This window comes from Betta splendens, chromosome 9 (assembly GCF_900634795.4).
Source record: "Betta splendens chromosome 9, fBetSpl5.4, whole genome shotgun sequence".
In the NCBI taxonomy this organism is placed as follows: Eukaryota; Metazoa; Chordata; class Actinopteri; order Anabantiformes; family Osphronemidae; genus Betta; species Betta splendens.
The window spans coordinates 10,415,758-10,440,915 of record NC_040889.2 but is presented as its reverse complement, the minus strand read 5'-3'; the positions used below and the strand labels follow the sequence as shown (position 1 = coordinate 10,440,915).

The window sequence follows — 25,158 nt, the reverse complement described above, 5'->3', positions numbered from 1 at the left end:
CTAAGTTCGTCTTATTTGGTTTGTGTCCGAAAAAAAATAGTTTCAGTTTGCGTGTGGGTAGATGAGCCGTGCTACATTCAATGCAGTGCAAACTTTACGAAAGGAACGTTTAAAAAAGCTGAAAATAACCTCCTGAATGCACAAACACAATAGACACCAGACGTCATCTCTGTTCAAAGTTGTGGCTGCTCTAAAAGCAGGTGAAGCGTCCACGCAGGGTATGCGAGAATCTCTAACTTGCTGATTTCCGACTGTCCGGGAACGCACCGCGGCATCACCAGCCTCAGCGTCTCCGCTCGCTCCCGGCTGTCGGAGAGACGCTCGGATGGAGCAGCCTCCCTCAACTTCAGAGGAAACTCTCGTCTTCTACGGGTAAGGTTAGACTTCATCAGTCGACTTGTTTATGACTTCTGAGCAATTTTTTTGGTTTCCCGGCATCCGCTTTCTGCCTGAAGCCGCATATTTATAGCAAATATCCTCCAGCTTCTATGTAAAACCTGTCACAAGTGATCAAAGTGGGGATTTATTGACACAAAGTGAGGATCGCGTCTAGTCGCATTTAGTTTCTGAATAAAGCAGCTGCTGCTCCGGTGCCTTCGTTTGTTTCAGCCTGTTAGAAACAACGAGATTCATTGTCACTGAATCGATCGGGAGAAAAAAATAGATATTGATTTGCAGCATTGTTGAATCCGAGACTACTGCAGTGACAAAGACGTCATTCATTTATAATTTATATTCAACTTACGTGACTGAACGTAAATACTTCAAGTACAGATGTATAATTATTAGATTAGTGCTGAGTTTACGCTGGAATATTATTCAGGACACTCATGGGAACAGTTATATTCTATTGACCGAGTAAGTTGCTGACGTCACATCAACATGTGATCTCTGTTTGAATTCGGGCCCATTTCTTTGTTTCAGTTCTTCCTCAGAGCAGAACGCCTTATGTCATGGCCCCATCCCAATCACAGCAAAGCGCTGTGAAAACACCTTTTCACCATTTCAGGGAGGCTGGCCTCTTGCCAAAGCTAGAGCAGCTATAGTCAGAGGCTGCTGTCACACACACACGGACCTCCTGTCAGTAACAACAAAGCCCCCCCACACCTCAAGCTCAGCACTTTGATGACGTTTGTTGCAGAGCGTCAGGTGGGAGGCTCTTTCAACTCACTGCTCTCCCTTGAAAGGCTCCTGAAAGGTCTCTGGCTCTGGCACGCTGGTGCCTGACCTTCCTTGGATGAGGGTGATGCGTGTGGCATTTTAGGACCGATGGGTGGTGGGAGAAAAAAGGGAAACCCCGATGCCTTTGTGCTCAGTCCCAACGCAGCCTGTTCACTTTATTCTGTCAGATGGCGAAGATAAACATCAGCCGCACAAGTGCAGACCACACAGGCTTCACAGCTCAGTCAAATGAGAACGAATACAAAGACAGAGTTCACGGTATTAGGAGTGGAAACGCCGCTGTTTGTTCACCATTTGCTGTAGATCACGGAGACATATTTCACGTTAAATTCATTTTCCAGCTATGTCGACATTGAACATCACGACACAAAGGGAGATTTTAATCGACAAAATCACATCTGACCTCTGTCTCATATACACTCATATTCAGATGGCGGCTTTAGCAAACACACCTGCTGCAAGTTCCTTCCTGTTCAACTGATCATGACGAAGCAGTTCCACCACATTAATGTTAAATTATAGCCACTGGATCGCTGTGTAAACGTTTGGAGAACCCAGTTTTAAGGTTAGGGGACTTATCCTCTTCATCTTATACACACAACATGATGATGATGATGCATGATGTAATGTATTTTACTCCAACTGGACACGTGTTTACTTCATATCGCTCGTCTGTATTCAGAGCAGCCGTGCTGCTCAATGCACTCCCTTTGCAACGCTCCCTCCTGTGAAGTCTGAACACGATCAAACCGCCCCCGGAGACAGGAAGCGTGGTTGCATCGTAGTAACTCAGGTACCGGAAGCCGGGCCTCTCCTGCGTGAGTGCAGCGTTCGAGAGCAGGCTCACGCTGCACAGGAGGCTGCAGCTCTGCAGAGGCTAAAGCTGTGGTGTAAACACCCGCATCGGCCCTAAAGCATCTGGAAGACGCGTGAAATGAGGTGGGAGCGCCTCAGCACAAAGGGAATCTGACGTTTAATTAAGTAACAATTACTAAATTTTGTCATCAGCTGAAGTAATCACTTTCACTTCACTGTTACGTAAACAGCATCTGTGCTGAACACAGCTGCAGCAGTTTAGTGGTTGCAAATTTTATTATTTGAAATAATAACTGTATTATTGCTACAATATGTAGGACGGGAAAATTATGCTTTTAAATAATTATGATATTTGTTAACTTCATCTCCAGCTGTTTTTTAAACAGCTGGAGATGAAGTTAACAAAAAAAAAAAGTGAGAGTGAATAAAGGTAAAGCAGTGGACTCTGAAACCACAACAGCTGAGCTACAGAAAGTGGAAGTTTAATGTTCACCCACAGGTCACAGTATCAGGTTGAGTTAAAATACACAGGTGTCCCTAATAAAGTGGCCTCTGAGTGTGGGCTCCTGGATCCCGGCTCGGTCCATTGGGCCGTGGCTGGTGTGGTTCTGTACTGTGGACTCAGGCGGTGCGTTCCTGGTCCGCGTCTAGCGTTTCAGATCTATAAATAGTCGCCTCGACTCCACCACGGAGAGTGACACACACACACACACACACACTGAGCTCTGGCCTCAAATATCCCATCGACCGTCACAGAGCCGCCGACTGCGCCATCGCAGCGCTGCAGTGTGGTGGCTCGGACTCAGGCAAAGTCCTGCGAGGCTCTGCCAACTGCGCCTGCTGGTGTTTACGGAGCCTCCTCGTCTGGGAAGCTTTATTTGAGCCTCCTTCCTGCTCTCCGTTTGTTTTTTTGGGTCCATATGGGGGAGCGTCGTGCTGTTGGTTCAGTGTAGCACCCTGCTGTGGCAGCCAGCTGGAGCAAGTACGAGCCTTCTTTGCAGGGAAACACTTTGAGCTCTTGTGGTCACGACGTGACGATGAATCTCACTCTCAGCATCTATGTCTCTCTCTCTTCCTTTCGCAGGTCGAAGCGTCAAAGGCGGAAGACGGCAAGCCTCCTCCTCGTCCTCGCCCGCCAGCCCGTCGTTCCCACGAAGGAGACGGGCTCCACGCCGCGTCGGAGGGTTCAGGGCCGTCGTTTGGACACGGACGTAGCGGCAACCCGCAGACATGTCGCCTTTCCTGCGGATCGGCTTCTCTAAGTTCGAGATGGACCCCAGCCTGGCCTATCACGAGGAGGTGCTGAACGCGTACTGCGCCGTGTACATGAAGGAGGCCGTGGACACAGGTCAGTGAAGAACCTGGAATGTGGAAGGTGCCTCTTATTACACAGTGTTTGATCATTTTGGGCAGGAGCCATTTACTGTTGGTGACTGAACCCAGATTAGACAGCATCACGGTCGGTGTGGTCTGCCACCCACTGCTGCTGTGGGAGAACTGATTGTACACACAACCAAACATGGCGCACGTATAGATGATGAGAGCAGCTGATGCATCAAAAGCTACTGTATAATATAACGGTGGATAATAATGTTGAGTCCGGTGAACTGAGTCAAGCAAACTGCCTCGTGCATTCAGTAATGCAGTACTGCTTTGCCTCACATCAGCGTTAGCATCCTGAAAACCTCAGTTGTGTCGTCTTGCCTTTTTATGGTTTTGGAAAAATGCTTTTACATTTGTTCACTAAGTCCTTCGCAGAAAAGATCAAATCTCCCCACCGCCCAGGAAGTCGTTCATGTCTTGTTTAGGCAGAGAATCGCGGGCGTTACAACAACAGACAAATCCATTAGGTTATATTGAGGCTTAAGGTGACACCCAAGGCGTTGCCGCTGCACTCGGACTTCATATAATACCGAGGAATCGCAGGAATCCTGGGAATTTGAGGTGTAGAATGGCAGAGTGACATAAATACAGCACTCTGAAACAAATGGATGCGTGTGTTCTTAAAGCGGTCATGCTCGACGTCTTCCAGGACGTTCAGCTGCAGTGTCACAACCGTGGGAAAGGTCCCAGCGTGACAGCAGAGATATCTGCTGTGCATCCAGCCGTCTTTAACCACTGGTGGGTAAAGGACAGAGCTAAAAGCAGTGGCACGGGGAGAAGATGAGGGTTTAATGGCTGTTCCTCTGTTGTGTGAAGCCACAGGCTGGTCCCCACGTGGATTCTCTTCAAACGCCACTCACTCACTCACTCACTCGCTTACAATAAAAGCAGCAGCAACACGTGTGAGGTTTCTAGACATGTAATAATTTATTCCTGGAGAACACAGATGATGATTCGTTTCATAACACAGCACCGTGCCGCTTCGAATAAGAGTCAGACCACATGCTAGTGATTCTGTGGCCAGTTTCCTGTTTTTAGTGCAGTAATGTGAGACACAGCCTCCTCCTTGTGCTCATGGAAAACCTGGTCTGACAGCGCGTAGCATCGCGGTGGGCCGCGCTTGGGTTGCTTCCACTATTAGAGCCCTGAGCGAGTCAGAGGTTGTGGAAACGGCTGGAGACGAGCGCTGCTCAGGTGGAGTCCACTCCGTTAGCGATAGCCTATTAGCTGATCCACCGCCTGTAGTTCATAACATGGGCTGACTCGCTTACACACGAGGAGCCAAACCTCAAATCAACGGAGGAACGCTGCCGTTTTCTGACCCAGGAAGTCAGCGTCAGTGTTAGAATATATAAAATAATGTCAAACCGAAGTGATGATAAAGCTTAAAAGATGCTGAAAGCTTCAAAATCTCACCTTTGAACAACAAACAACAGAACTTAAGCCAAACATCTTTAATACATCAACAGAGCTGCAGCAGGAGAGCTGCGACGCTCTTTGATAGTGGAGTTGATGTGAGAACACCCAAATCTAAATGCCACCTTTGAACTTTTTCAAAGAATAACACAGGAACTGACTGAGTGTTGGTTGATGTCACCTCTGCATGAAGCCGCAAGAAAATTTTGGTATGAGGCAAAAAATAAATTGCAAGACACTTTTTTTTGCTGCAGGCGATGTGTTTGGAGAGAATAGACATATTTTCCTCTGTGGGTTTAATCGGCGCAGACGGCAGCTGGCAGCGCGGCCGGACAGACCGGCCGTGAGCCGGCCATGACTGTAGGGTAAAAAGCTTAGCGAGCTTTATTGTTGAGGCAGCATGTGGCCGTTATGCAAGTGTGGGACGATATAGCACAGAAAATCAGCAGATGTCAATTATGGAGGTCAGAGATTAAAAAAAAAGGATAATCGCGAAGCTCTAAACTGCACGTCCACCATCCGTTCTGTTACGGCGTTTAACACCTGCCGTCTCCCCCGTGTTCTGCACAGAAAAGGGCCAGGTGTACAAGCAGAAGAAGCCCACCATGTACCCGCCGTGGAGCACCACCTTCGACGCCCACATCCACCGCGGCCGCATCATGCACGTGATGGTGAAGGACCGCACGGCCGAGCTGAAGTCCGAGGCCACGGTGGCGCTGGACTCGCTGGCCACGCGCTGCAAGAAGGAGAACGGCAAGCTGGAGATCTGGGTCAGAACCGTTTGTTTGTTTGCGTCCGCCGAGCAGCTGCTCGGCTTCTCTGCCCGAGGCCAGATGCGTCCACTGGCGTTTGGGTCAAAAGACCAAGTGTTTAAAAGCTCTAATCCTTTCTTTTTGCTACCGCTGCACCGCTGCATGTTGAGGTCCTATAGCTGAAATAAGCAGATTATACCAGCAGCGTGGATTGCTCCGACACAGCTATGCCTCAGACTGACAGACAGTGGAGAGGAAACAAGCCTTACAATTGTATTAAAATCTGGTCCAGCTGAAAAACCAGAAGTGGTCGATTGTCTCCCTCCCACTCTGGTCCCACACGCTGCAAAGATACTGCAGTTACTGCCTTCTGCTCAGTTCAACCTAGTCACATCTGACATATCGTGCTACTGTAGGCTCACCATGTATGAGGACACAATAAAACAGGAACTTCTCATGTGAAAACTACAGGTTCATTTAAATACCGTATGTAAGGTTTGCCTCGCACGCTAGATCGGGTGAAAATCAGCCGGCAGCGTCTGGATGAGGAGCAGCACAGGTCTGATAGCTGTTTGTTCATCACTTACTGTAGGAAATAGATTTATCTGTTTATTCAAGGTGGTGTAATTAAGCGAAAGGACGTTCTATTGGTTCTTATCCTCTGCCCTGTTTCTTCCAAGATGCAGCTAAATGACAGTGGATCATCTTAGTCGTTCAAAAGACCACGCAGAGCTCTGTCTTTGTGTCTCAGTCGGGGCAAAAGCTTGCTGTTTTTTTTTTCCTCACTACTAGACGTTTGGATATTTAAATGTGCAGTGTGAGCTCACAGTCATCGTTAGAAATAGAAATAATAATAGAAACTTCCGTTTATTTTAAGACTAACTGGATGATTCAGGCCAAACGCAGCCGATGACTATGTTTTCTCAGCAGCTTGCGCCGGCTGTCTGTCACCACAGTCAAACGGGGTGACGTGGAGTTTCTCAGGAACGCAGATTATGCATCATCATCATGAGCGTCATCGTCATGAGTCCACATCCTTCCTTTTTTAACACTCTATTTTGCGGCTTTCTGCTGAATTTCTGTTTCCCACTCTTTTCCCCGAAGCTGGAGCTGAAGCCTCAAGGTCGAGTCCTGATGGAGGCCAGATATTACCTCGAGAAAAGCGGTTAGTAACCGAACCTCTCCATCAGTTATGGCAGCCACAATGAACTAAGCCTATGACTCAATGAAATGTTGACATTAGCGGTAGTTTCACATTATAGTTGCTCTGTGGTCGACTTATCCAGCAATAACACTGTGCCAAGATCCTGAGAGGCCACTCAGAACGAATAGGAAGGAGCCATCGCTCGTTTCTATATTTAGAGCCAGCTAATAGGAAATCGTTGCTCGAAACAACAGGTGGCACAGCGACTGTTAACCCCGAATCTGATCTGTAAAGTTCCTCTGCGGCTACAAACACAGCACGACCTGCTCTAACGGTGCATGTGGTCCAGATAAAGACATGGTACAAAGGGGGCAAAAGTCCAAGTCAGGTTCAGGAGAGCTCATCTACGTGTACTTTAACCATCATCACGTACAGTAGTAAAAGGTCATGGGTCGTTTCTAGTAACTAGGCAGATAAGAAGAACCACACAGTGAAGGGCTGTAGTTATTAGTACTAGGAAGTTAAGTCAGATGTTTAGTTCCGCTGATAGAAATGACTGCTAGTTGTTGAAAATGATGTTGCTTCAGTTGTGTTTCCAGCAATTAACTGATGACTCATCGGTTAACAAAAAAAAATGCTCCTCGATCCACGAACGGTTGTAAACTGAAACCTAGGGCTGAGGAGAGGAAGCCGAGCTCTGCAGCTGCGTCTGGCATCTGTTTGACCCCCGGTGCCTTTCAGACACGCCGGGTCAGACCGAGGGAGACCCTGAGTCCGAGCGGGAGCACGAGAGCCTGTTCGCCCTCCACCACCGCCGCGGCGCCATCAAACAGGCCAAGGTCCACGTCGTCAAGTGCCACGAGTTCAGCGCCACGTTCTTCCCCCAGCCCACGTTCTGCTCCGTCTGCAAGGAGTTCGTCTGGTACGTAGCACATTCAAATGACGCCAACCCCCGGACGGGTCCCCGTTCCTCTGACTCATTTCGCCTGTCTTGTCCACGGCAGGGGGCTCAACAAGCAGGGCTACCAGTGCAGACGTGAGTGGCCTCCTGCTGATGCAGACGCTTCATCACTCCCGTTTCCACGCGTCCAACGCGGTCTGTTTGTGTTTCAGAGTGCAACGCAGCCATCCACAAAAAATGCATAGACAAAGTCATCGCCAAATGCACGGGTTCAGCCATAAACAGCAAGGAGACCATGGTACAGTAAGAGCCACCAGCCACTGGCTTTCAGAGCACGTTCTGTCCTAACGCCTGGCGTCTGAATGGCTGCGCCACGTGTTGCAGATCCACAAGGAACGCTTCAAGATCGACATGCCCCACAGGTTCAGAGTCTACAACTACAAGAGCCCCACGTTCTGCGAGCACTGTGGGACCCTCCTGTGGGGCCTCGCCAGGCAGGGGCTCAAATGTGAGGGTGAGAGCAGGACTTTCTTAATACGCCGGGCACGTTTTGACGGAGAAACTCCTCCGCAGCAGAATGCGATGTAGTTTCAACAGCTGCCACGGCGGCAGATATGTAAATTCCACGTTGAGCTGTGGACGAAGCAGTGAACCCGAAAACAAACCACAGCTGCTGCCAAATACTCAGCAGCAGGTGAAATTAATTCCAGCTCTGTGAGACCGATGGGCCCAGGGTTCGGTCTGGTAAAATGTTGAATTTCACATTTTGGTAAGCTGATGTGGCTGTTTGCAGAATGCAGCATGAACGTCCACCATAAGTGCCAGAAGAAAGTAGCTAACCTCTGCGGGGTCAACCAGAAGCTGATGGCTGAGGCGCTGGCCATGATCGAGAGCAAGCAGCAGGTCAGAACCACAATGGGACCCGTGTAAAGGGGGCTCCTTTAGAAAGACTACTCTGCCTTCCAGCGCCACAGCCGTCATTCTTACCTTCGCTTTCTAGGCCAAAAGCACCAAAGACTCGGAGATCATCGGTCGAGAGGGTCCGGTGGGCGTGGGCCAGCCGGGGATGCTCCGGGCGCCGTCCGGGTTGACGGCTTTATCGGCCATGGCTGCACCTGCAAGCAGAGGTTGAAAGGCTTCTTTTTACCCTCCAGCAAAGCGAGCGCGGACGTCTCTGGGCCCATGTTTGTTCGCTGACCTGCCTCTTCCTGCAGAGATGCAGGGCGTCTCCTGGGAGGCGCCCGCCGGCAACGGCGGGGCCGTCACCGAGGCGGCGGAGCACGAGGAGCCTCTGTACGCCGTCCCCAAGAAGGACCAGCCCAAATTCACCCTCGACGACTTTATCCTGCACAAGATGCTGGGGAAAGGCAGCTTTGGAAAGGTAGCGGAGGTGATCGGTCAGAAAGAAGAGGGGCATTGTTAATTACTGCAGCTTGAGCTCTCCTTTCTGTCCTCAGGTGTTTTTGGCGGAGCTGAGGAAAAGTGGGACGTTCTACGCTGTGAAGGCGCTAAAAAAGGACGTGGTCCTGATGGACGATGACGTGGAGTGCACCATGGTGGAGAGGAGGGTGCTGTCTCTGGCCTGGGAGAATCCCTTCCTCACACAGCTGTACTGCACCTTCCAGACCAAGGTAACCACCACCGCACCCACCCGGACCACAGGGAACTCCCACCAGCGTCCATGCGTCGCCCGGCGTCAACTGTGTGTCCTTGTGTCCAGGAAAACCTGTTTTTCGTAATGGAGTATCTGAACGGAGGCGATCTCATGTTTCACATCCAGAACTGCCACAAGTTTGACGTGCGCAGGGCCACGTACGTGTCCCGTCCCAACACATGACTCATTTTAGCTCCTCACCAGAGCGGAACATTAACGTGATCGTGATTTTCTGCCTTCCTGCAGCTTCTACGCGGCCGAGATCGTCTGTGGGCTCCAGTTCTTACACTCCAAAGGAATCATTTACAGGTGGGTTCTGAGTGCGAGCAGCGGCGGAACACAAAAAAAAAATGATGAATCCTTGACTATTCCATCATCCTTTGTACCTGCAGGGATCTGAAGCTGGACAACGTGCTGCTGGACTCCGAGGGCCACATAAAGATAGCAGACTTTGGCATGTGCAAGGAGAACATGCAGGATGAATCACGGACCTCCACCTTCTGTGGGACACCGGACTACATCGCCCCCGAGGTGATCGAATTCTCCCCCATGCTCAAGTTCACCTCAATGCACAAGCTACAGCAAATGGCAGAGTAAAGACGTGAGTGTGTGTCTGCCAGATCCTGCTGGGCCAGAAGTACAACAGCTCGGTGGACTGGTGGTCGTTTGGGGTGCTGCTCTACGAGATGCTCATCGGTCAGTCGCCGTTCCACGGGCGCGACGAGGAGGAGCTGTTCCAGTCCATACGCACTGACAACCCCCTCTACCCCCGCTGGCTCAGTAAGGACGCCAGGGACATCCTGGTCAAGGTCGGTTGCAGCTCAGTGAAGGTTTAACACTCTGGCCACTTCATTATGTCCATATTGTAGCTTTAGCCATTAAGCACATCTGGTGCATCTGTGCCGCAGCTGTTTGTCAGAGAGCCTGAAGAGCGACTGGGGGTCAAAGGGAACATCAGGCTGCACAAATTCTTCAGCAGCACCGACTGGAGCGCCCTGGAACAGCGGCAGGTGGAGGCGCCCTTCAAGCCAACTATAGTAAGTCCTGCCGCAGCATCGCGTAGAGCACACAGACGCCAAACTAGGAAAAGGGAAAGTTCCTCATTAAACTATCTGGAGTAAACTGGACTCATAAGTAGTATTTTAGGGATATACTGAAGTATGGGAAGTAAAAGTAGAAGAAGAATTTGAAGAATTGTGATTTTTCCAATAAGTGATGGAAGTAAACAATGTCCTACAGCTCCTGCATATTTCTGGTAAACAAAGCATATTAAAAACTCCTGAGTTTTGTTATGAAAATCACATTTGAAGATTTGCCAACAAGTGTTTTTGTTTTCCACTGAGATCTGTGTTGCACTCAATAAATCCATAACCAGCAGCAGATGAACACAAAACCACAGGAGACTAACTGGATAATGTGTTTTTGTTTTTATACAACTCATAAATTAAACAATTACCATAAAATGGTACACATGAGAAAATGTGCTCATCAGCTGCATTATATCATATAAATAATGAATCAGAAGTGTTCATCACTGCCTGTTCACTTTGTTGAGGATTCAAATTTAATGATTTTCACATCTTAGTCAAGACAAATGTCACAAATGTTTTGTCTTCCTCGTCACAGACGTCGCCCAGCGACTGCAGTAATTTCGACAAGGAGTTCATCAACGAGAAGCCGAGGCTGTCGTGTGCCGACCGGACGCTCATCAACAGCGTGGACCAGACCATGTTCAGGAACTTCTCCTTCGTTAACCCGGGGATCAACCGGGTGGCAGCTCGCTGAGCCGCCGAATGCTACCGTACCTACAGACGAGCACTGCACAGTGACGGACACTCTGACTGACTGTCACGGCTGGAAACACGGGGTGGAACCACTAAAGCGGCGCCAACGACAGCAGTGATGGGACTTGTGTTGCACGTCTTCTCTGTCTACATGCGTAAATTGCAAAACAAACTAACCAACTGGGTCCGTTCGGGCCTCTGGGTGTGATATAAACTAGTAATATATAGTCATTTGTCCACTCTTACTGTAGGAATGTCCTTGTAATTAGCCTCTGGTGCTTGTTGTGTAAATAACTATAATATTGTCGAGTGATCACGGTACTGAGTTGTTGTTAGACTACATCTGTCACTGTATCAGAGAACTTTGTTTTCTCATTGTACCTCAGGAGATTTATTGGTACTGTCATTCGGTTCAGGTTCTTAGATTAACTGAGATTTTGTTTCTTTTATTGTGAATCCCGAACAATAAAATGTGTTTTTTTAAGACCTACTGTCATGCTTTTTGTTGAACATGGTCTTCTCACTGACAAGAGAAAAAAACCAACGGTTACATGTTCAAGTCTACAGGTTGCATTTATACCATACAAAGTAAATTAACCTTCTTCCCCCGGTGTAACCAGGACACCATGCATTTCTCCATCCATCCATTTTCTGAACCGCTTATTCCCTAATGCGGGGTCACGGGGGTGCTGGCTATGGGCGAGAGGCAGGGTACACCCTGGACGGGTCGCCAGTCCATCGCAGGGCAACACATAGACAGACAACCATGCACTCACACACTCACACCTACGGGCAATGGAGAGAGTCCAATCAACCTAATGCACGTCTTTGGACTGTGGGAGGAAGCCGGAGAACCCAGAGAGAACCCACGCAAACACGGGGAGAACGTGCAAACTCCACACAGAAACACAGAAAGGCACCGCCTCCGGGAATCGAACTCAGAACCTTCTTGCTGTGAGGCGACAGTGCTACCCACCGCACCACCCACCATGCATTTCTCCTTAGGTTTATTTTAGGGTACAGCAGCGCCCCCTAGTGATCCAGTCAGTCTTACATTGAGTGGATCACACAGGATCTCCATTCAGCAAACTAGCGTTTCATGGTGGAGCTCCCTGCAGTAGTCGCTTTGCTGCCCTAGTTTAACACTGCTGTGGTTCTGTGACAAACTAAGGGAGACAATGATGAATTCCCCACAGAGCTGCTTTAGTAGGAGTCTGTTGTTACTGAACAATGGCATTAAACAGCCAGAGCAAGAATCACTTACACGGAGCTGGGTCTGAGAACGGATGGTTGGAGAGCACTAGTTCATCCTGCAGGCTGACTCCCCTTCACACCTGTAACTGACTCATCAGGTGGACAAAGGAGGGGGGAGGGAGGGAGGGGGAGGAAGTGGGCGCCTGACCTTCTGGGACTCCTCCTTCCTGGGGGACAGGTGTGACAGGAGGGTCAGCATGGGAACAGGTAAAGCTAAGCCTGTGTAACTAAATATCCTCATTACATAAAGACCAGCGCTAATGGTTGAGGTGTGAATCAGCTCACATTTGCCTTTTAAACCTTCTCTCTTCCATTTATTATTTTAAGTCTATCAAAATTTTTTAAGTAGAACTTTCATGCCTCAAGTTTAATTGGCCTTGAAAGCACTGACCTTACTGACACTATTCATTTGATAAACTCTACTCTATTATTACCATGGTTATTTATTACTGGAAACACATCCTCACATCAATCCCAAACATTTCAGTTGTTTCAGAGTGAAAACCTTTTATATTTAAATTTGCAATTTTTAATTTACATATGATTGTGAAAACAGCAAAACAAATGTTTTCCAGATGGTCGTTCTAGTTCCCATTCACTCGCACGTCATCAATAATCATTACATTCCTCGTGTTAAACAGTCGATACGTGAACAGGAATACACAAAACAGAACATGTAAGTGCTTCAAAAAGTCACAAGGTTCAGAGTTGGGCAGTTTTTTTGGTAACACGCAAACACTTAGGTATTTATTGATTCATGTGTAGATACTTGGCAATAACTGGATGGCTATTATGAGTAATTTCACTGGAAGAATCATTCATTATCATCAACTTCATTATGTTCATAAGTACAGTTCGTAAGTCTGGAAGGAAGCATTCGTCCCTCGTGTTTTCTCACTGTACTAGTACTGACGGAAGTCTATGAAGCATAGTGGTCAAGAAGGACCTGCATAAGCCACTGTGGGTGTGGGCTCCTGTCCTTAACTCCTCAGATTTACCAAACTAACTCCAGATGTTTTCTACTGGTTTTAACATGTTTCTTTGTACAGGTGAGTTATATTTTTTATGAAGGAGGCCACACGGTAGAGTTCCTTCATCGCCTCCCCGTGGTGCAAGCAGTGCTGCTCCTGTTGAGGTTGCGGCTGAGCTGAGGGAAGTGGACATTGGGCGTTCGGGATGTGGGCCCGTAGAGACCGAGGTTTCTGGCTGCCACTGATCTTCTGGGTTGCTTTACACTAGGGAACGGGGAGTAGACCTGCTGTTTAGGAGTGGAGGTTGCAGAAGCCAATATCGGGGTCGATGGGGAGGAGGTGATGTCAGACTTGGCAGAGGAGGAGGCTGAGCAGAGGGAGGGTGTGGAGGGGGAGGAGGTTTTGTAAAAAGAAGTAGGGGAAGGAAGAGAGAGAGCGTACAAGCCATTGGCTGATGAAGAGGACGGGAGGCAGAATTCAGAGTTTGGCGTCAGGGTGGGGGGAGGTGAAGGAGAGTATGAGGAGGAAGGATACAGGGAAGCAGATGCACATTTTGGAGAGGGGGGTGTACTTGATGTGGAAGGTGAGGAGAAAGGAATAGAGGAGTCGGCGGAGGATTGAGTTGAAGTGAAGTGTCTGTTAGAGCTGCTGTTTTTTTCTGACCCCGAGGAGTCGGAGTCTTTGTGTCTGTTTGAGGAAGGCGGAGGAGGAAGAAGGGGGACCTGGGGTGCAGGCTTACACTCTGGGAGTTTGGGTTGTGTGTCTGGGTTTGGATTTATGGGTGGAGTCAGGCCTGGTTCATCCTCTAGATCCAAGGAGTCCAACTGCACCACCACCTCGGCAACATCTGCAACCTGTGGAGCTTCTTCGCAAACTGACGTAAGAGGAGAAACAGAGGTTTCCTTCTGGACCGAGTCATCCATCTCACTTGGGTCAAGCTTCCTTTCTTCTTCACTGTCGAGTCTTTCTGCTCCTTCTTTCTCATCCTCCTCCTCATCATCATCATCCCGTTCCTCTGAATCTCCAAAGCCCAGCTGTGCTCGAGCCCTGGCAATATTTCTACGATGAACACGTACATGAGCTCTCCACGGTGACCCAGTACCTCCACTGGCGTTGCCCGGCGTTCTGGCAGCATTTGAGGGCAGTGAACCACAGCGCTGCCTGGCTGGGGATGCCTGGCCATGGCACTCAGAAGCAGGTCGAGTTCCTGGGACCGTGGACCTGATGGCGGGCGTGTGCCTGGAGCCCCGGGGGCTGCCGAGCAGTTTCTGACCCAAGAGGAGGTGGTTGATGGCTGCGCCGGAAGGGTTTAGTTGGGAAGCGAGGACACGGGTGGCGGGGCACTTGTCTGGGCAGACAGTAAGGGAGCAAATGCAAAACACATTAAAGGAGGTGTGTAACACATGCTATATACAAAAACAGGATTTATAGCAGTTGTAGTGCCTCCATCAGACACCAGAGGGCGCTTAAGGACCACAAACAGCTACAGATCTGTCCTCCTCGACATCTTCTAAGTCAAATAAACGTAATGCAGAAAACCTAGACTCATTCTTTGTCTTGCTACTGCGGGTTAGTAAGAAGCAGAATGAGAATTTTTTAATAAAGAGGATTAAGAGGATTTTTTCCAGGTCAGAAACACCACAAAAGGCCAAGGAAACATTTGGCTGTAAAAGGCCTACCGACTTTAAGTGTGCATGTATCACAGACCCAAACAGAGCCAAAACCAGCATTTCCAGCAGCAGTAGACCCTACACCAAACCACCCTGGAAAGGTTTAAAGCAGCATTGAAACTAAATTAGCCCCAAAGCACCCAGTCTGACAGGGTTCGAGACCAGTACCGTCGGTTTGGTGGTCAGTACTGTTGCTGTGTTTGCTGAAACACTCTTGAGGAACTCCTGGACTTGTAGCCACCTCATGTCCACACCCTGCGATTCACATGTTACAGTACAGCACCATCAACTACACATAACATCTCAGCTTAGACCCTACTTAATAATGCAAAGTCTGCCTTACCTGCCTCTTCTAGTTTGAATCAAGTTAGATGCAATCCGACCATTGTTAACAACCTAGTGTCAAATGTTCCTGTGCCCACCTGTGCGTATGTACAGTTGCATAGCCTGTTGCTGCTGACGCCTCTTGATGCGTGCATATTGCTTCTTCAGGGCACAGATGTCGGTGCTCATCCTCTCCATCATCATGCTGTTGATGGCTGCTTTATGATCAGCCCTGGCGCCCCCCACTCCCCCTGGTCCTCCAGCTCCAACGGCTCCCGGGCTCAGCTCAGCAAAGTTGCCCTGCTCCGCTCGCTGGTCTGGATGCAGGAAGGAAACCCATCAAAGATATAAACACAAAATTCTGCACGCCAGTCGGCGACACACAATGTGAAAAGCCCTGTAGCAGATGGCAGGACTACCGCCCATTGTACTGATTTATTAATGTTCGTTCGCTCCATTTGCAGTAGCTCTTAAAAATAAGCAATGTTTCCCTTTTAACCAGGTCAAGTCTGCAGTAGTGAAATCTCCTTAGGAGTTTAAATGAGGCTCTCAAGTCATTTCTAAATCTCTCTGGAGTATGACGACTACAGCTTTAGATCTTAACCCGCGTTTTCCGATAAGTCCCTCAGGCTGTTCGCTGCTTTTACATGTTTGGTGACGTTGTTGAAAGAGGAGGAAGTAGGGATTTGTTTGGAGGAAACAGATCAGAGACAGCTTGTACTTGGAGTCTAAACAAGTGCAGCTGAAAATTAAAGATCTGGGGAAGTGGCGAGGCTCAAAGCACTTGGCCACCATCCCTTGCACGCTTACCCTTTCTCCCATTTCCACACAGTTTCTCATTTTGTGAGGTGAGGCTGGCCTGACCTTTCAGATGTTTCTGGTATCTCTGCAGCTCGGGGGCTAGTAGACCACCCAGGGGCCCCAGACAACCGAGTGCCGCCACCATAGAGTCCTCCTCATCTATGTCGGCATCGTCGTCGCTGTCCCAGCTTCCCAGCCCACCACTACACAAAAGACAAAAACATCATCTCACACAATCACTTGAAAAAGAATAAATACTCAGAAATGGAACATTAGGATCATTTCCAGCTTCATTTTCAAATGGCACTGGGTGATTTTATCTGGTCGGGTCCTATATTTAATGGATTGCGTGAAAATGGCCAGCATTAGCTATCACAATTTTCAATATGCAAAACAAACCTTCCATTGGATTTGACTGAGGTAGGAAATGGAGTGATGTTGTAGGTGTATTTCTCTCTTAACTCAGCCAGCTGGGGGAAAGGAAACACTGCCATGGAGTAGACCTCCTGAAGGACAGACGAGGCAAATGAGAAACACCACAGCATCACGTGTAATGATTTTGTAAAAGATGTTTTTGTCCAATACCTGCATAAGTTCAGTGGGATCGACGAGGTTGTGCTCCAGCATCTCCTGAGTCAGGCAACCCATGGTGCTATAAAACTCATCGGCTGTTTGACAGTACTCAATCCTCCTGCACAGACACAATCCATGAATACGTTTCTAACAAACAGTTTTCAAATAGAGCTGCGTTCCACTTACTCTCCCAGTCTCTCCCAGATGGCCAGAGCCACCCGAAACAGCACCTCTGAGCCCTCAAAAAACACAGAGTCCCAGATCTTCAGCACGGTGGGGGCTGGCAGGCAGGTGGCGAACATGGTCAAGAACCACTGCATAGTGAAGACGTTGGTCAGCGGAGGCTCGTAACTGCCTGAGATAATAATATGGAAGCTGAGTCAGGACGCTAAAAAACAGCTTTAAGTTTGTTTCTTTCTGGTGTTCCTGCTTGATGACATTAAACATTTCTATAGATGCAAACACACAAACACAAAGATTTGTACCTCCAGCCTCCCTGTTAGCAGCTTTCTGAAGGTGATGGAGGTGTTGGGAGAGTCGGGGCAGCTTTAGACGCAGCAGGTCTCTGAACACGGCCATGTCCACTAATATAAAGAAACATCACAGTGAGAAGACAAGTTGTCAGTAAAGCCACAAAACTGTTATATATGCACATTATGTCACAGTGATTTACTGTACAGTTTTTTAACTGTGCTGCTCGTGCTTGTGTTTGTGTTTACTGTACCTGACAAAGCTCGAAGGTTGTTGGCAAAATAACTCTCTGGCAGCACTTTGTCAATCAGGTAGATCATCACCTGAATATAGAAGAACAGAAGGCGACACGGTGAAGCATGATTTAGAAAGTCAATGACCGGGGTCTTAGTCTGCATGAATCATACAGTGTACCTTCAGTGCATCGCTCTCATTGCCCTCTGTGACCTCCAGAATAAGGGCAGCCAACACATTGAATCCTTGGCAGTAACCCACGGTTTTATTCCAGCGGGCGTATGCGAGCAGCACCCGCTTCAGCACCACCCTGTCCTGCTCTCCCTCCTGGCCACAGTAGGAGCTGCAGCCGGTCCTGTGGAGATCCTGGGTAGCAGCAGGAGGATGCACAGTATGGATTATTTGGACAGGACAGGTGCATTAAGTGGATAAATGAGTGTTCATTTAGGACAGAGATGGAAAGACAAACAGAGAAGCAGAGGATTGGACTCTGTCATGTGGATGGAAACAGTCATTAATCTGTTGAATCTCTGAGTCAGACATAGAAAAAAGATGCTTGTCATCTCCATGATGTCATCACTCAGCGCTCTGACTCACAGTCAGCAAACAACCTTTGCTGATATCAAACATGTGATTTTAAGTGAAATACAGGGATGTAACTGCTGCATATACAGTACTCACAATATATACACGAATACTGCAAACATCAGTGACGGACAGCGGATATGGAAATCTTTTGTCTTAAATCATTAGCTGCACTTACTGAAAATCACGTCAATAAAATAGCACTTAGACTAAGCATCTATGTCTGTCTCATCCACATCAAACCTGATTGAACGGGAACATACAGTAAAACCATATACAGAAGAACATTACTGACTTCTGACATTTACTGAAGTGCATTTAGTGATTTCACTCAGGCGTTCAGTCATTATATTTGCTGATGATGACTCTGAGGCGCAGGTGTATGGAATAAAGGACTAGTATTGTACAAAAGGCACAATGTGAATACTGCAGCAGTCAGATACAGTAGGACACTATGCTTAAAAAAAGCATTCATGCATTATATGTCTCTGTCTATTTTAAGATGTGTCTTGTGAACGAACGCTGAGGCTTCACACCGAGCGCTCTGCTGCTGACTCAGGACAAAGTCCCGATTCTACCCTCTCTGCATTTTTACTGTGTGCACACATTAATCTCATCCATGAGCCCCCTGCACAAAAATACAATGTGGTTACCTTGACGATCTGGATGCCGAGAGAGTCATCGTCCGGGTTGCTACGCTCGTTAAACGCGAAGCGAAGAGTTTTCTCCCAGTCGATGGAGATACTGTGTAGGTACTGGTCTGCTAGTGTGAGCCAAACCTGGAAAAGACAAGAACAGACTCACAATGACTCACTGCTTTTAGAAGGTCAAGGCAACATGAACATTACAGTACAAATTCTATTGTGGTCCTAACTACATTATTTAGAGTTACATACTCTCTTCCGCCACTCCTTCGGTATCCCAGTAGGAAGCCTAGCCACTGCTTTAAGGGCGTCGTACCACTGCAGGGAAGAACAAACACCATTTACCAACATACTCCTACTGAACCCATTTAGCCCGGTAATAAAATATAATCACACTCAAGTAGTTTACAGATGTGCAGAGAATTGCAGCATTAGCTCATTTAATGGATGATGGAATCTGGTAAACTCCTGAGTAAAACATGTTGTGCAGAGCAGCTCACCTGCTGGAAGCCATTTTTTCCCAGTGATGGTTCGATGGTAAACTTCAGCCTTGTGTCAACTCCTACAAACAAACAGACTTGGTTACAATAATACTGAACATTTGACCATCTTAAGTCAACAACAGGGTCACTGAGCAGAAGATATTTTGCAAAAAAAATAAATAAATAAATTGCACACAGAAAAGGAAGCCTAAAGCCAGAGAGACAATATCAAGAACCATTGAAAATCAGATAATAAAAAAATTTAAACACGAACAAGAACACATTAAATTTTTAAATTGATGATAAATGTAAAACGTCATAGAAGCTCTGCAGTTATTACAGCTGGAACAGTAAGAGTAGTGCCTTTTCCTCACCACCTGGACTGGAAAACAAGAAACCTGAGACCTTTTTCAAGAGATCAAGGAGGGACAAGGGACAATGAACCAAGCTGCAGAATGTTCAGGGCACCGTTAATTTCCTTCACTCTCAGCCCCCAATAACCAATAACTAGAATGAAAGCAATTACAAACAGAGAAGCTATGAATAAAAACCAAAGCTAAAAAACCCGGAAACTGTGACGTGTTTTAACACAGGCTCCTGAACAGTTGTACAGTAACCTAACCTGTAATATGATGCTACAGTGTTTGTAAAGGAGTCAGTGTTATATTTGTAATATTTAAACATGCAGATGTTCGGTTTGTAGGTCGGAGACGATAAACGCGAGTCGCTGTCCATTTCCTCGTGGTGCTGAAAGCTTCCGCTTCTGTGGAAATCATCTAAAAATCTCATTAAACTCTCTCTGCACGTACACACAAACGTCTGCAGAAAATATTTAGAGCAGCAGGCTAAAATCCCCGCGAAGACCGAACGGAAATGAAACTCTGATCTTGAGTTAAGAAGGAAAGGTCCTGACATGTGCGGACTCTGGGCCAAAGTTCTCCGACTGCGGCCATTTCTCTTCCTGCCTTCTCCCAGCTGACTCTCCAGAGGATCGGTCGCGCTCTCTCGGCTGCCTGCGCTACAAGTAGAATGAAAGCCGCGGGAGTCGTTTGGATAAAAGTCCATAATAAAAGATAAAATAGATGTTCAACCTGCATCGCTGGGCTCTGTCATTTTGTCCTGCGCCATAGTGGATGAGCCCGGCTTATTCTGCGGGCTGCTCTCAGAGCTTTGGGAGAGGATTAACACGGAAAACCCTCCTACTTCCCTATTACAGATTAGACCAATGCCACTGACAAAAAATATGTACTGAAAGGTCAGCATCATTAGCGGGGACCAGATGCTAATTGAATTTTAACCTACTGTATAGTCTAAACGTCTAATTACTTTAAAAATCTTAGACAGTTGTGCAATTAATTCTGATTTCAAAGTTGCTTTCTCCTTTAAAGCTATGTGCAAACAACTTAGCACTACATACAGATGTTTTGCAGAGTTTGCTGTGTCCGATTGGAGGAGTATGAACACACCTGGGCTCATTAGCAGCCCCAAATGACGCTGGAAATTAGCTAATCTTACATAGTCCCTGCATTTAGTGAAGGGGATAATAGCAATGCAATATTGCATTCACGAAAACAGGTCTAATCATTCTTGGCTGAAAACTTAGGGAAGTGTGTATTATTCTGACAATATAGTGTCTTTCAATCTAATGTATTAGATACAATCATTTGTCAAAACAGAAGCATAATCTAACTAAAGGCAACAAAGCTATTAACGCGGTAAACGTATCTTAGAATGTGCAGATATGAATTAAACGTTGTCTTTGCATAGAACAGATGGCTGCCTCCTCAGGATAGATTCATTCCGTAGTACTATCCCCCTGCGTGCCTGCCGCCGGCTCACCTGGCTCCAGGGTGCAGAGCAGCCGGGGCGCACTCCTGGAGATCCCGTTCCGCTTCTTCAGGACGTTGCTGATGATGTTGCCGACCCCTCCCGACGCCTGCTGCCGCTGCTTGGCGCCCGCCCTCGGCCTCCTGCCGGCGGCGGGGAGCCGATCCTGCCTCATGGGGAATCAAAGCGATGGACCGGTTCAGTCACCTCATCGCTACGAGCCGCGTGGCAAAAAAAAATCCCTTTTACGTCCTTTGTGATGATGGCACGTGCATCCGCGGCTGATTTCCAAACGCTTCGACGCCCAAATAATATTCGATTAAAGTGAAAGACTATTTTTAACCTCTTCCGGTTGCTTCTGTTTCCGACTGGAACTCAAACAAACGACAGACCTTTAACTCACCATTCAGCGGTGAAATTACGCACAAGGAACCAAGTCCAAGCCAAAGCGATATGTGCATAAAGCATCACCCAAACACACAAAAATAGGAGGAAGCGTCGTTCTCTTTCGGTCGGTAATGATGCTGATGCTGCACACCTCCTCATCCTCCCCCGGTTTAGCGTCACTAGGAGGAGGTGCAAAGATGGAGAGATGCGGTAGGATGGGGAGACACGTGGGGAGGAGACGGGCAAGGATGAGGTAATGGTGGAAGAGAGAAGCCCACAGGGGTAGAATAAAGATGGACTGTAAACTGGGACACCTTGGCTCAAATGTAATCTGAGGAATACTGTGTGTGACTCAAAGGACCTTTCAAAATTTAGCTTTGCACCAAATATTTATAAATAAGAAATAAATGGTCATTGCTCTAGTAAATCTTTATAGTCTCACTTGTGAAGAAGTGTGGTTTGAAATGTAGCATATGCGCAATATTGTCAATGAAAATGATGAATACTCTTCATTTTTGCATTTTAAAAGATACAGTCACTGACACTTAAGGCTCACAAGAGTGTAAAGAGACAATTCATGAATAGTCTCAGAGTTGATGCTGACTTCATCCGTTAAAGGCTGTAATGGCTGGTTTTCATCAGGCAGGTTGTCAAACTGCCTCAAAGCTGACACAAAGACTTGTTCAGTGACAGACAAGCACTCACACCTACTGTACAGTAATTAGTCACCACCAAACCGCTTGTGAGAGGGAACTGGAGCATTCATGATAATACTCCACAACCATAATATAACTATCTCCAGACCAAAGTCTAATATGAAAATACTGGATGCTAATTTTCACACGTACCGTTCAGGTGATAGGACTGTGAGATCATAGTCATTTACAGTGTACAACCCTACAGTGACTTGCAAATACATGTAGCTATCTACTGTACGCAGACTTCCCTGGTTTAGACGCAGCAAAGTGTGTCCATGATGCCGGGTGGGGTGAAGTACCTTTAGTGAAAAACCTTGTCTGCTTGTCACTAAACAAAACCCCTCTGAGTCAAGACAGAAAGCTCTATTATTCTCATTTCTATGCTGAATACTTGCCCTAGTCTTCTGGATTATTCACTTGGCCTAAAGAGAACACCTATTTTAGGGAGAAAGACCTTTAAGAGCAGCAAGACAGCCCACTTACCTGATTTCCTTAGAACCAGTTGTATTTCGTACAAAAGCAGAAACTTCATAAAATTTAGTTTTCTTACGTCGCTTTTGAGACACAGCCTGAAGGCAAGCTGTGATGATGTCATAGTTCTTCTGCAGCTTGTGGTTGAGTCGGTCTCGTCTCCTCAGTTGGCGGATCAGCTTGGCCGACTGCAGGCCCGTACGATATCTGACCTCTTGGATGATTGAAAGCAGCTCTTCAGGGGCTGAGAGAGCAAAAAGAGAAAAGACATGTATGCAGAAATGTCAGAGCTTAATAAGACTTACCACTGCATTGGTATAAAACTATGACTGACTTTCTGTCACTAATTATTTGCTTTACATCTCACTTCGACATATTGCATTCACAAAACTGATGTTTGTCAGGTTTGTCTAAAATATGATACAGTCTATATAATTCCTCCTTATTTAATTTGGTCACATATTGATGTGACATCTGCGCCTTGGACAGAATAGAATATCACACTCATTAGTCTGTTTTTTCCAACCTGCAGGCAAAGAGAAAATGAAAACCAGAACACTGCACCACATAAACACACTCCCTTCTCTTGTAAAGCTGAAAAACATCAGGCTTTTGGCTGAAGGTGACGCAGGACCTCATCAGTTCATCTGCAACATAGACTTTTTTTTAATTATTGGATGAAGTGAATACTATTAAATAAAGTAGGATTAAGCTAGATTTTAGCTTTGGTTAGTTTACTAAGAATGTTTAATTTTATAAATAAAAATGTTTTTCCTGACATATGTCAAACTTACTTGCAGTTAAATTCTACTGGCTAATCCAGACACTTACATCACTGTTACAGTATAATTGCCCTTGACACCCATTGGAAAAGTCATGTGTGGGAACTGTTACTGGAGTCGCAATCAGCACCTTTCTTGCATTCGCATTGTTTAACTTGACCAAGCCTCACGTGTGCAGAGAGCAAACAGCAAAGTCACAGGCCTGGCTGTGTTTACAGTGGGATTTCCCTTTAACAGACGGAACAATAGTAACATGCCTTAAAACACGCCGAGGCAACGCTGCAGCACACTGCTGCGCGTTTGTCCATGTAAATGTCTGCACACTGTGGCTTCCCACCAGCCACAGAAAGTCAGTTCAACCTCTGCTGGCATCACACTACAGTAAACCCTCATAGCCATGAAAGCTCAATACTAAAGAGCACATACTGCTCATTACACACTCCTTATATTGGATGAATAATAAGCAACAACATTAAAAGCAAATAACAATTAGATGATTCTACATTTCTTCCTGTTTGCCACCTCTCTTACAACATGTTTACTTAATGAGCCATTATCTGCTATAGGTTCTTTGCAATTTTAATGTTGGGTCTTCCTCATTCACTCGTCGAGGTACATGTGTCTCAAATACAGCGCCCGCACCCCCCACCTTTCTGGGCCAGGTAGCTCATCTGATGCCTCCTGGTGTGCTTCTCCTGGAGCTCCTGGAGGAAGTTGGACCCGGTGTTACTGCGGCCCAGGAAGGCGTCCGAACCGGACGCCTCCGTGGAGCTGTCCCAGCTGTCCACATTCCTCCTGCTGCCTCCGCTGTACGTCTCATACAGCTCCACCAGCAGACAGTCCACTATGGAGGTCCTGGGAGCTTTGGCTCCATCCTGGCTTTCAGAGTCACTGTCACCGGCCGGGTTGGTCCTTTGGGTGGCAGCAGCGACGACGGGCGGTGCTCTGCGCTGGCCGGGGACCTTCTGCCGGCCCGGAGGTGCTGATGTGTCAATCGGTGACTCGGCGAGGCTTGTCCACTGCTGAAAGCCGGAGAACTCATCCTGGAGGGGCGCGACACCGTGGACAAAAACACCGCTGTCGTTCAGGGAGCACACGCCGCCGTCGCATATGTCAACTTCCAAAAGTTCATTCCCGTTAACTTTTTGCTCGGACGCCATTGTTCCAGTGGCGGCAAAGTGGTCAAAGTAACTTCTTTACTTTTATAAATGTTTCTCTACCTATGAGTTTTCATTTTGAAGAACTCTCTCTAGATAAAGTTTATTGAACGTTAGGAAGAGGATAGAGTTCCTGGAGCATTCCATTCATCGCCACACAAAGGTAAAATGCGATTGAAGGTCCTAGTTTCCTTCCTGAAAGTTCCTGACACGTTTTTCCAGCCCCCCCTCTCCTCCTCTCAACAATGGACCTGCCCACTCCGCCAGACTTCCTAACGGCTGCCAAACTTTCTTCAGGTCGCGCGACAGGTGCATCAGGTGCGTCGCGCTCATCCATTGACCAATCAAAACATAGCCTAAAACTGATCAGCCAATCAGCTACCACCTGTTATGACCGCGATCAGAGGAGCAAGCGTCAAAGTATGTAAATTGAATATGTCTAATTCAATATTTTTTTTAATTTACGGATTTTATTTGTTTGGTTAGAGACATTTTAATTTGTAACTGTTTAGAAAAGTATACAATAATATTTACTTACTTTACTTGTACCTTCTTTAAACAACACACATTTTTGGTGAGGCCCCATTTAATTAGTTTATTACAGATCTGTGATCAAAATAATAAAAATTATATTATTAAACTATTAAAACCGGAGCTTTTAATAGTTAATAAACTGGAAAGAAAACTGGAGAAACTGGAAGAAAGATGTAACAAAACAGCACAGCTATTAATAGAAAAATCCATAACAGGAACAGTATTCTACGTACAGACATATTTTATTGCATTACTAGCATG

The 25,158-nt window shown here is 47.0% G+C and overlaps 2 protein-coding genes across 9 annotated transcripts; one reads left to right on the top strand and one right to left on the bottom strand.

Moving 5' to 3' along the window:
* Positions 1–235: 235 nt before the first annotated feature.
* On the top strand, positions 236–11,518 carry prkcq (protein kinase C, theta). Of its 2 annotated transcripts, none has more exons than XM_029163650.3 (18): positions 236–372; positions 3,083–3,346; positions 5,368–5,567; positions 6,654–6,714; positions 7,435–7,615; positions 7,698–7,729; positions 7,807–7,892; positions 7,979–8,108; positions 8,388–8,497; positions 8,595–8,721; positions 8,809–8,975; positions 9,052–9,225; positions 9,315–9,406; positions 9,495–9,557; positions 9,641–9,779; positions 9,869–10,057; positions 10,157–10,285; positions 10,875–11,518. In XM_029163650.3, the coding sequence occupies exons 2-18, from the start codon at positions 3,229–3,231 to the stop codon at positions 11,031–11,033; spliced, it is 2,157 nt and encodes a 718-aa protein (XP_029019483.1). In that variant the 5' UTR covers positions 236–372; positions 3,083–3,228; the 3' UTR covers positions 11,034–11,518. The 2 variants fall into 2 exon arrangements, with proteins under 2 accessions (XP_029019483.1, XP_029019482.1); XM_029163649.3 differs by lacking the exon at positions 236–372 and adding an exon at positions 2,535–2,980.
* Positions 11,519–12,119: 601 nt separating this feature from the next.
* tbc1d30 (TBC1 domain family, member 30) lies at positions 12,120–24,610 on the bottom strand. 7 transcript variants are annotated; one of them, XM_055511256.1, is made up of 16 exons: positions 23,856–23,997; positions 22,504–22,668; positions 20,881–21,034; positions 19,060–19,121; positions 18,812–18,877; positions 18,569–18,694; positions 17,511–17,696; positions 17,350–17,419; positions 17,111–17,209; positions 16,812–16,980; positions 16,638–16,743; positions 16,452–16,558; positions 16,116–16,255; positions 15,350–15,568; positions 15,096–15,182; positions 12,120–14,605 (listed from the first exon to the last, which is right to left on the bottom strand). In XM_055511256.1, the coding sequence occupies exons 2-16, from the start codon at positions 22,546–22,548 to the stop codon at positions 13,380–13,382; spliced, it is 2,862 nt and encodes a 953-aa protein (XP_055367231.1). In that variant the 5' UTR covers positions 22,549–22,668; positions 23,856–23,997; the 3' UTR covers positions 12,120–13,379. The 7 variants fall into 7 exon arrangements, with proteins under 7 accessions (XP_055367231.1, XP_029016905.1, XP_055367233.1 ...); XM_029161072.3 differs by lacking the exon at positions 20,881–21,034 and having other exon boundaries at positions 23,856–24,610; XM_055511258.1 differs by lacking the exon at positions 15,096–15,182.
* Positions 24,611–25,158: the final 548 nt, after the last annotated feature.

What these genes read in the sequence shown, in the direction of transcription:
- prkcq (XM_029163650.3), top strand. Translation starts at nt 3,229, where the DNA reads ATGTCGCCTTTCCTGCGGATCGGCTTCTCTAAGTTCGAGATGGACCCC. An exon ending in GCAGGGCTACCAGTGCAGAC is followed by an intron (nt 7,730 to 7,806) that starts GTGAGTGGCCTC and finishes TTTGTGTTTCAG; the next exon opens with AGTGCAACGCAGCCATCCAC. An exon ending in CGGACTACATCGCCCCCGAG is followed by an intron (nt 9,780 to 9,868) that starts GTGATCGAATTC and finishes TGTGTCTGCCAG; the next exon opens with ATCCTGCTGGGCCAGAAGTA.
- tbc1d30 (XM_029161072.3), bottom strand. Translation starts at nt 24,366, where the DNA reads ATGGCGTCCGAGCAAAAAGTTAACGGGAATGAACTTTTGGAAGTTGAC. An exon ending in TGCTAACAGGGAGGCTGGAG is followed by an intron (nt 16,981 to 17,110) that starts GTACAAATCTTT and finishes TTATTATCTCAG; the next exon opens with GCAGTTACGAGCCTCCGCTG. An exon ending in TACTGACCACCAAACCGACG is followed by an intron (nt 14,606 to 15,095) that starts GTACTGGTCTCG and finishes CTGTCTGCCCAG; the next exon opens with ACAAGTGCCCCGCCACCCGT.